A 10,966-nucleotide genomic window follows, 5' to 3' on the forward strand; every position below is an offset into this window, starting at 1 on the left:
TTGTGTGTGTGTGTGTGTGTGTGTGTGTGTGTGTGTTTGTGTCTGTCTCTGTCTGTTTGTCTGTCTCTCTGTCTGTCTTCTGTCTCTGTCTGATCTCTGTCTGTCTCTGTCATGACTGTCTAACTCTGTTTGTCTGTGTCTGTCTCTGTCTGTGTGTCTCACCTCTGTCTCTCTGTCTGTCTGTTTGTGTCTGAATTTGTGTGTCTTTGTGTGTGTCTGTTTTTGTCTGTCTGTTTTTTTTGTCTGTTGTTTCTGTCTTTTTTTTCTTTGTCATTGTTCTTTTTTTGTCTGTCTGTTTGTTTTTTTTTTTTCTTGTGTCTGTCTCTGTTTGTCTGTCTTGTCTTTTTCTTGTCTCTTTTGTTGGGAAAAAAATTCTGTTTCTTTTTTCTGTCTTTTTTTTGTCTGTTTTGTCTGTCTCTGTCTGTTTTGATTTTTTTTGTCTGTTGTTTTCTTCTGTCTTCTGTTTTTCTGTGTCTGTCTCTCTGTTTGTTTTTCTTGTCTCCCCCCCTTTGTGTTTTTTTGTTTTTTTCTGTGTCTTCTCTGTCTGTTGTTGTCTCTTGTCTCTGTTGTGTGTGTCTCTCTTTTGTCTTCTGTCTGTCTCTGTGTCTTGTCTGTCAGTCTGTCTCTGTTGTTGTCTGTCTGTGTCTGTGTTCTCTGTCTGTCTCTGTCTGTCTCTTTCTGTCTGTCTGTTGTCTGTCTCTGTCTCTCAAAAAAAAAACTCTGTCTGTCTCTGTGTCTCTGTCTGTCTGTCTTTTGTCTCCCACCATGTGTGTGTCTGGAGTGAAAAAAAACCCCCTGTTCATCTGTCTCTTTTCCCCGCCTCTGTCTCTCTTTCTTTCTGTCTGTCTGTTTTCTGTTTCTCTCTGTCTGTCTGTGGGTGTCTGTGTCTGTCCTGTCTGTGTGTGTCTGTCTGTTCTCTGTCTGTCTGTCTGTCACACTGTCTCTCTTGTTGTTGTTGTTGTTGTGTCAGAGCGTCCGTTACACCCCAAAGAGAAAGTCCTGGAGCAGGCTCTGCAGTGGTGCAAGATGGCCGACCCGAGCTCCGCCTACCTGGTGGTGAAGAGAGTCCCGAAAGGCGACGGCATCAACATCCTCACCTGTACGCACAACACACAACACACAACTCACAACATACTACACACTACACACTACACACAACACACTACACACAACACACAACACGCAACTCACAACATCCTACACACTACACACAACACACTACACACTATACACACTATACACACTACACACAATGCACTACACATTACACACGACATACAGCACTGATCACATGACGTCACAGTTTTGGAGCTGAGGCTGAATTAAAATCGTTGATACTTAAAATCAGAACAAATCATCAATAATCAATAATTAGAAGGTTCAGACGTTTGATCAAACAGCTGTCAGACTGAACTCAACCACATCTGTCTCTGTGTCTCTGTGTCTCTGTCTCTGTGTCTCTGTGTCTGTCTCTATGTCTCTGTCTCTGTGTCTCTGTCTCTGTCTCTGTCTCTGTCTCTGTGTCTCTGTCTCTGTGTCTCTGTGTCTCTGTCTCTGTGTCTCTGTCTCTGTCTCTGTCTCTGTGTCTCTGTCTCTGTGTCTCTGTGTCTCTGTGTCTGTCTCTGTGTCTCTGTCTCTGTGTCTCTTTTTATGTCCTTCTCTCTGTCTGTCCCTCTCTCTCTCCCTCTCCCTCTCTCTCTCCCTCTCCCTCTGTCTCTCTGTCTGTCTGTCTCTCTCCCTCTGTCTCTGTCCCCCCGTCTGTCCCTCCAGCCTATAAGAGTGAGATCATGAAGATCGGGTTGCTCAGGTGTCGTGAGGAACCTCCGAAGCTCCTTCAGGGGAACAAGTTTCAGGAGAGAACGTTTCAGATCATCAACCACAAACTGCTGCTGCTCAAAGACAAGAAGGTACGCTCAGCGAGGACGGGGCGTCTCCGTCCACCAGTAAACTCTGCGTCGTGTCTCACCGGTCTGCGCTGTTTTCTTTGTTCAGAGCATCAAACCGGAGAAGGAGTGGTCTCTGAAGTCCATGAAGATCTACATCGGCATCCGCAGGAAGCTGAAAGCTCCGAGCCGGTAAAATAATTTTAATATTTAAATCTATTTAAATCTGTGAGATCAGATTTTAGACTTCATTTATGTATTTATTTCATTTTAATTTGTTGTCTTGTGTGAAGTGCTCTGGTATGCAGGTTGAAGTTACTTTAGCTATTATCATATATTTAAAAAAATTATCGAGATTTATTTTGTTTTGCTTATTTTATTTATTTTTTGTTTCATTTTAATTTGTTGCCTTGTGTGAAGTGCTCTGATTTGTCGACTCAAGTTAGTTTAATAAAAAAAAGTGAAAGAAAATTACTTGAACTTGAGTAAAAAACGGCTATAAACAAGGAAATGACTTGAATTGTTTTCTTTTCTGTCGCCTGCAGGTGGGGATTCACGGTGATGTCCGACAAACACCAGCTGTAAGTATCAGTATTCTCACTTCGACGTTTTACTTCAGTAAAAGAAGTAATACCACAGTGGAGAAATACTCGCTCACAATTAAAAGTCCTGCAATCAAATCAAATGTTTTCTTTAGCATCATAATATATTAAAAGTACATTGTACCATGAGGAGAGTATTTCAGTTTGTGCGCACGGACTTTACAGATGTGTTTCTGTGTGTGTGGCTTTTGTGGTATGAAAATGATTTTATAACATGTTGGGGTTATTCTTGGAAAACTCATTGAATTTCAAATTTTGGGGTTTTTTTGCTGTTAAACATAGTGCAAGCAAAGCAAAGCAAAGCAAAAGTGTAAGTGCTCATTATGCAAAATCATTTATTTTCTATGATTAAATGATAATTATTGATGTATTCATGTGTTCATCACTTTATTGTCGAGATTAAAAAACATTTCCTGATATATGATAGCATATTATATAATAAAAAATACCCAAAAGAAAAAGCCAAAATATTCATAGACAACATAAATATATTCACTGGTCATATTTTAATTTTATTACAGCTGAATTTATCCTCGTATTGTAAACAGGCTTGGGCTGCCACATTTGCCACTTATCGCAAATATTTTTCTAACTTAAAAAAAGTTTTTAGTCACTGTTTCTGCTGGTTTTGCCGTATACAGTACGAAGTATTATTTAGGCGCAGTGTTTTAGTGCTGCAGCAGACTGAAGGTGTTTCTGTCTCTGTCAGGTATCTGTGCTGCAGCAGTGAGGCTGAACTGTGGGACTGGATCACCAGCTTCCTCAAAGCTCAGGTCAGATCAACATAAAAAAAATTAAAATCTGAGAATAACTCGAATTTGCAAAGACTCATCGGACTTCATTGATTCGTCTGTTATGCATTTCACTTTGTAAACGCAAAGTTTTTGCCATTTGTACATTTTTATCAACTTTGTATTATTGCTTAGTCTTGAAATTGTAATTAATTATGAAGTCTTTGTTTTAATTTTTTTAAATTATTTTGTTGTATTTAAAATTTATTTTATTTTATTTTACTTAAGTTTAGTTTTATTTTATTTTATTTTATTCTGTTGGGGATGTATCTCCATAAGCCATTTATGGCTTTGAACCGCTCCTGCACGGTGTTTAAATCTTTTTAATTTTCTTTTTCTGTCTTTTAATACGTACGTATCTGCAAATAAAACTAAACTCTCATCCTGTTTTTTCCACAAAGCTGAGATGTTTCTTTTTGCTCACCAGCTTCAAGGAGAAATTAAACAAAAACTCAAATGTTTAAACTCCCAGCATCCTCTGCTCTCTGCGGGACGTCTCTCCCTGCTGACTCTCGTCTTTTTGTTTTGGATTATTTTCCAGAACGATGACCCGGGTCCTCCGGTGCTCAGGCGTCACTCCTCCTCGGATATCTCCAAGCAGAAGTTCGGCACGATGCCGCTCGTCCCCATCAGAGGAGACGAGAGCAACAGCAGCATGCTGTCGGCCAATCAGACGCTGGTCAGACCACCTTCTCAAAGTCTCAATCTGCAGTTTAATGAAACTACTTTAGAGAACATTTTAACCCTTTGAAACCCTCTTGAGCTGCATTCAGACACCTTTCACAAGTATTTAACCTTTGAAACGTGAACAAATGTTTAATTCTCTTCTCTCTTCAAAAACACTGTTTTTTATGCTAATTTTTAGGTAATTTTCTTTAAACTTTTTGCTATTTTCTCGCTGATTTTGTGGGTCATTTCATGTTAAGCTGCCTTCCTTCCATGTTTTTGGGAGAAATCATCTGATTTTTTAGGTTTCAAAGTCGTCGGGGCACGAGTGCTGCAACCGGCAGACGTGGTCATTTAAAAAAAGTGTTGAACTGCTGTGTGAAAACTGTTTTCCTCCTGGGGACATTCAGGTTTTTTCAATCTTCAATTGAAACAAGAAAACAAAAACAACAAAAACTTTTTTTTTAACCGAAACTTAAATACTTAGTGTCTGATCATTTTACAAAGTTGTTTTAGTAACCTGGGAGTTTTGTTTCTTTTATGTGGTGTCATGATGCTGATGCTGCTTTTATTTCTAGATTTTTAATTTTTAAACGAAAGTGATTTTAGACTGAGAGATGGAGTTTGTTTGCAGTGTTTGTTGTTGGTTTTATCCTGATAATGAATGAATGTGTTACTTTATTTGACTCTGAACCGAGCGATCTGATAACAACTTTAGATATTTAAAACACGCTCCACTGAGAGTTAAGAATCAGCTCTTTTTCTCTTCAGGGTGAAATAAAAAAAAGATTCATTATTCAATCATTTGTGAAACTTTTTATATTTTCTTTTCTCTGCAGAGAAAGTTACACGACAGAAGGACTCTCTCCATGTACTTTGTGAGTATATTCTACCTTTAATTTGTACTTTGAGTATTAAATATTTTTCTTTCCTAATTTGTGAGTATTTTAATTATTGTTTTATACTTTTAATTTGTACTTTGTAAGTATTTTAAACTTTTATTTTTTAATTCTAACAGTGCTTATTTTAAATTTGTGAGTATTTTATTTAGTATTTTATGCTTTTAGTTTGTACTTTATAAGCACTGTATTAAGTAGTTTAGCTTTTTATGCCTGTGATTACTTTCTTTCTTTTTGTTTATACTTTGTGAGTATTTTATTCAATTAATTTCTACTAGTATTTAATATTTTTTTGTTTTATTTCCTACTATGACTTTTTCATTCTTTTAGACTTTTTAGGTATTTTATATTTTAATTCTGTACTTGTGATTCCTTTATTTTTTTAATTTGTACTTTGTGAGATTTCATTTTTTTAATACTTTAGGAGCATTTCATGTTTTTAATTTGCAATATATATTTTATAATTTTAATTGTGCTTATGTTATGCTTTTGTATTTTATACCTTTATGTGTGTCTTTGGGGGTATTTTATATTTTTATTTTGTACTTTGTGACCATTTTCTTTTGGAGGAAAATGATTGAATGCATTATTAATAATTATATATACACTATATATGTTTATATATCTGTTCACCTTTAGCCCATGAAGGTGCAGCAGGACTCGTTCGAGGAGCGTTCGGAGTCTCCTGACCTCCCCGAGCCGCTCTACGAGGAGGTCGGGGACTTCGGTCTGCAGGTCCTAAAATCTCTGGAGACCAGCTTCCTGTCCAGCAGCGCCGCAGAGACCCAGGAGGTCCCGGACCACCCTCCGCTCAGACTGGTTCCCGTGGAAGCCAGACACGTGGAGCACATAATCGTCCCCGACCCGGTCTCTTCCAGCGACGGCTCCGTGGACACTCTGGATCAGAGCGGAGGCAGCAGCAGCGGAGGAGGTGATGGGGAAGACTTGAACGCCCCCCAACCGCCTGCAGTGAGGAGGAGACAGCAGCTGCAGGGAGTCTGTACGCCATCACAGGAGCTGCTCCTGCAGGAGCTGTCGTCTGCTTTCACCAAGAAGAACGAGGAGGAGGAGGAGCAGCAGGAGCAGGAGGAGGAGGAGAGGCCGTATGATGTCTGAGAGAAAAGGAGGTTTTATTGCAGCTCAAAATCTATGTAATTTTCTACAGAGTCTGGCGGAGTCGGGAGGGAATCAGTTTTATTGCGACGACAGCAGCATGTGATCCATGATTAGACCCTTTACAGAAACTTTCAATAAGGAGCCAGGAGGACATTTACAATACGGAGAAACACCGTGAAAAAGGATTTATTTTTACCCTCTAATGTGTAATCAACTCCCTCAGACTATGAAAGACGCCTTCGAATAACTAAAGATTCTGCTCTCAGATCTCCTCCTGATCTCTCGAACTGGAAAAAACCCTGAAGATTTAGGAGAAACTGATGAAGACATTTACAAACAGTCCAACCCTGGAAGTGTTGGTGCCTTGCTTTACCTCCGGTGAGCGGGAATCAAACCATCAACTCTAAGGAAAAGACAGAATTAAACACTTTAAGACTCTGATTGTTTCCGTTGGAACGCAGAAAGTGAAAACGGAGAGATGGAGCAGAGGACTCTGTCGGTGCTTCTCAGAGTCGAGGACGGATCCTAAAACGGTTGAATTTCAAGAAGACTGCGTCATCAAACCCTGCTGAGGGACTGTTCCGATGTCAAGGATCCTTCGAATTTTCCAGAGGACCAAGACTTTTCCAGGACGCATTTGTCTTTAGGCATGAAATGAGCAATTCTTTGCACACAAGTTTCTGGAAATGAAGGTGCGGCCTGTAGCACCCAATAATGTAAAAACTGCCTGAAAATATAATAATATTTGCACTCAACTTGATTGAAAATGTAATAAAACCCAATAATATAATAAACTGACCAATAATGTAATAAAATGCCCCAAATGATATTGTAATAACATTTTTAAACAATATTTTATGATAATTTTAAGTGTATATCAAAACATGTACATCAGTGTGCAAATATATATCCCCTCATACAGTCACACTTTCCCACAGACAAAGACAATAAACAATGAACAGTAACAGCAATGATAATTTATATAATAATGACAGATTATAAATTAACTGAAATACTTCAATAAAAAAGTATTTCAACAAACATCAATAAAATAATATAATAAAATAAAATAAAGTGATAAACTACCAGTCCTGCAGCTGTTAGAAATTTTGCATATTTGCACAATTCACATTTTAGAGAATAAAAGCATACTTTTTTAAAAAAAAAAAAATCTTAAATTACATTGTATTACATCAGTTATTTAAAAACAACACCTTAAAGCTATGCCATTATTATGATTTAAGTCAGACTTTTTATTTAAAAAAAAAAATGGTCAAGTTATTAAATTATTAGCTGTTATTAAAATTTCGATCAGATTAAGAACAATGTTTTATTAAATTTTCTGCAGATTATTACATTATTGAGAGCTACATCATTGCGGGCACTCCAATATTTGTTCACAAACTTCAAGGAAGGAGTCGTGCCCAGCCTCCATCCAACCAAGGACGCATCCTTGACTCTGAGCGGCACCGTGTGATTGGCTGAGAGGTCACCTGACTCACCGTCAGAGTGACATCACTGTTGGTTTGTTGCTGAGCGACTGAGTGAAGCAGAGTGAAGGAGCAGGTCGTAGATTTGGGTGAAAACAGGAGAATTCAAAAGATACTGTAAGAACAGACTGAAGCTATTATGTTATTATACATTGTATATTATTATGTGACATATCTTTGTATTCTTTTAATGCCAAATAACAAGCTCACTGTCGTCTGTCGTCTAGAATTTAATGCGTGCTGTGTACAGTCAGTGTCTTCAGCTCTTTTTGCACACTTTCTGTAACACAGCGGATGTTTGGAAACCGACGGCTGCATCACTTTTCTCAATTTCCTTTCATAATTCTTTCACAAGTATTTGACCATAAGCACATTGGTGCAATTTTCTGTGAAAACATGGAAAAAAGGCAATGAACAACTCTGCAAGAAATGTTCTACAAACTGCAAGAAATCAGTATATTTAGAAAAAAAAATTAAAAGAAAAAAGATACGTTTATAATGAATTACATATTAAAAATTATGTTATGAAATTATTATAATTTTTAAAGCACTTTATCTGGGTTATTTCCTTGTTTGTTTATTTTTTTATAACCTTTTTTTTTTTTAAATTTATTTTCAAGTAGGCTTTTCACTTATTTCTTGCTTATTTTTTGTTTATTCCTTCTTTCATTGCTCATTGCCTTCTTCCCATGTTAAGACATCAAGCCAATTTTTTTCAGATTTATTGTCACACATCTGCAGCTGATAAATGGATCTAAGTTAATGCAGCCAAATTTTTTAATTTTTTTTTTGGTATTTTTAAAAAAAAAAATAAATTAAAAGCCTGGTGCCTGCATTACCCACAGTGCACCTCTCCCTCTGACATTTGTGTGACAGATTGTGGTGTCTAATGTAGCCTGGAGCCTCTAACGTGCAGCAGAGATGAGCAGCGGGCTACAGACGATGGGTAAGCTCTTTTTTTTCCCACACTTTACAAGCGTGTCGTCTTCAGCCGACGCTGACTCAGGTGACATCACCTGAGGACGTTTGTCAGACTTCACGCAGCACCCTGTGGGGACACTGTGGGGACACTGTGGGGACACTGAAGGCTTTTATTTTTTAACACCTGGAGAGAGAAGTGGGATATCACCTTAAAGTCATTTGTTTTTTGTATTATCCAGCACTGTCTGTGTGTGTGTGTGTGTGTGTGTGTGTGTCTGTGTGTGTGTGTGTGTGTGTGTGTGTGTGTGTGTGTGTGTACTTATAGTTGCTTCCAATATGTTGATTTGGTGCTTTAAAATGCAAAACAAACACCTGAGTTCATTGAAGGAATACTTCACAAGCAAAATGACGATTTGTATATCTACTGCTTACCGCTTTATGTTGAATTTGTGAAGAAAACGTTTTCCGTTTGCCTCCACACTGAATGGACGAGCCGAATCATAAGGCTCCACATTAATCATCTGCACAACGGTTTCAAAACATTTGTTTACAAACTCTCGCACAACTCGTGCATTTTATTTCATGAAACATGATCACCTTTTATGAATTCTCCGTTCACCGTGGAGGCATCTGAGTAAAACAGTTACGAATTTAATAATTCTAATAATAATAAGCTTTAAAAAAATGCAGCCCAATATGCTTTATGTTGAAAAAAATGACATGCACCAAGTGCTTCACATGAAAAGACATAGAAGACATAAAGACATAATAAAACCAGTATGCAAAAATAAAATAAGATCAAAATAGAAAGCATAGAATGCATCTTAAAATGTATAAAACCCACTTGACAATAGTAGTAAAATTAAGATAAAATAAGGATAAAAATTAAATGCACAGCCTGCTGACATTATAAATAAAAATTATGTAACAAGTGGCGAGCAATTGATATACAAATGGTTATTTTGTAGGTAAATCCTTCACTTTTGATCGTGTTTATTTCAAAAACAAAAATGACCAATCATCTAAATATTAATATTCTGTAGTCAAACTGTACTGTAAAGCTGCAAAGTGTAAAAATACACGTGATAATATCTTAAGATACTTTAATCTGTATATCAACAACTTGTACATTTCATGAGCTCGACGTTCTCGTGCAGTAAAACTGCTGATGTGAGTGTGGATGAACGAACTGGTTCCACTGGTTTAAATGGTGACACACTGTAAAGACTTCAGTTGTACATATAAATGTAATAAGTAATATTAGTGGTCGGCTGGTGGAGTTTATTTAACCAAACAGTGTAGATTTGTTCATGAAAAGCTGCATGGCTCTGTGACATCACTGGATTTTATTATCTGAATTATTTTACAGCCTCTTTATGTTAACTTATTTTATATAACCATTATGTTTTCATGTTTTTATACTGTGACAGAAGCAAACTCCCCTCCCCCTCCCCCTCCCCCGCTGACAGGATGTAATGCTCTGAGTGAACTGTAGGTGGCAGCAGGCGCTCATGTGGCAGCAGGTGAGGTGTCACTGCAGAGGGTCCCCGTAAGTCTGTTTCTCCAACACATCTGAGAGGGTGTAAATGTTCGGAGGTGGAAGAATAAAACTATCTTGTCACTGAAGTAAAAGTACTTCCATTAAATGCTCCGTTACAAGTAAGAGTAGTCATTAAAAATTAAACTTCATAGAAAATTAGCAGAGAAATTAAGTGTAATTAAGAAAAAGAATTGAAGAAGAAAGTTTGAGGCAGAATAGAAAATCTCCTCTCTGTCCACCAGTCCTCCCATAACACAGTCTAACTGGTCTTACTGGTCAGACTGGTTTGATGTGTGTATATATTCAATATCTATCTGTTGTACATTATTCTACGCATCACGCTGTTTCTCTCCTGATTGTTCCGTAAAGTTTCATGTACATGAAGGATGACATTAAAATATATTTTTTGTTTTCATAATCTGCTGTTTCAGTCACTTCTTTACCTTTCGTTCGGCCCAGTTTTCAGCCCAAATCCCCGATACTACCGATTTACTTACAATTTCTCACAAACTCGATCGTCAGGTTCTTCCTGCGAGCCTTAATGTCTTAATGTTGACTCCCCCTGCTGGGATGCACTTCAGTGTTTTCATATGCGTGGGCTCTATCTGTGATACTGCAGAATATACACAAACATGTTGAAACAAAATTTCATTATATCTGAAACCTCAAAATGGTAATTATAAAAAACTCTACAGTGGTTCAAATGTTATCTTTGCAACAGACTATTTAACAGTGTTCCTGAACTGACTTCCATGTGGTTTTTGAGGTCCCCTGTGTGATCCTGGTATATGCGTCTGATAAATCTGTCACTTTGCATTCACTTCTGTTCGGACTTTGTGCCCGTGCCAGTAATCTCATGTTATCAAATGTAAATTCCTAAATCGTGCCTCCAGCTGGCTGCATTCAGGTCGTATTCCTTATCACTCTCCCACGTGACAACAGTCCAGGTTCCTCTTTATGAGGGGAAAGAAAATGAGGAACAGGATTGTCATATGATCAGAAATTACATGTGATACAGAGAGATCCCCTCAGTAGGACAGACTTTGTCCTTTCTGTTT

At 37.6% G+C, this 10,966-nt stretch overlaps 1 protein-coding gene across 1 annotated transcript in view; it reads left to right on the plus strand.

Annotated features, from left to right (window-relative positions):
- Nucleotides 1-7,888, plus strand: part of LOC121947789 (arf-GAP with Rho-GAP domain, ANK repeat and PH domain-containing protein 3-like) — a 27,118-nt gene extending 19,230 nt beyond the window's left edge. The window contains exons 11-18 of the mRNA XM_042492905.1: nucleotides 973-1,099; nucleotides 1,771-1,907; nucleotides 1,993-2,075; nucleotides 2,429-2,464; nucleotides 3,195-3,258; nucleotides 3,818-3,955; nucleotides 4,782-4,820; nucleotides 5,481-7,888. Coding sequence (XP_042348839.1) covers nucleotides 973-1,099; nucleotides 1,771-1,907; nucleotides 1,993-2,075; nucleotides 2,429-2,464; nucleotides 3,195-3,258; nucleotides 3,818-3,955; nucleotides 4,782-4,820; nucleotides 5,481-5,957 — 1,101 coding nt within the window. The 3' untranslated portion in view covers nucleotides 5,958-7,888. The remainder of the gene's footprint in view (nucleotides 1-972; nucleotides 1,100-1,770; nucleotides 1,908-1,992; nucleotides 2,076-2,428; nucleotides 2,465-3,194; nucleotides 3,259-3,817; nucleotides 3,956-4,781; nucleotides 4,821-5,480) is intronic.
- The last annotated feature ends 3,078 nt before the right edge of the window (nucleotides 7,889-10,966 follow it).

This window comes from Plectropomus leopardus, chromosome 9 (assembly GCF_008729295.1).
Source record: "Plectropomus leopardus isolate mb chromosome 9, YSFRI_Pleo_2.0, whole genome shotgun sequence".
In the NCBI taxonomy this organism is placed as follows: Eukaryota; Metazoa; Chordata; class Actinopteri; order Perciformes; family Serranidae; genus Plectropomus; species Plectropomus leopardus.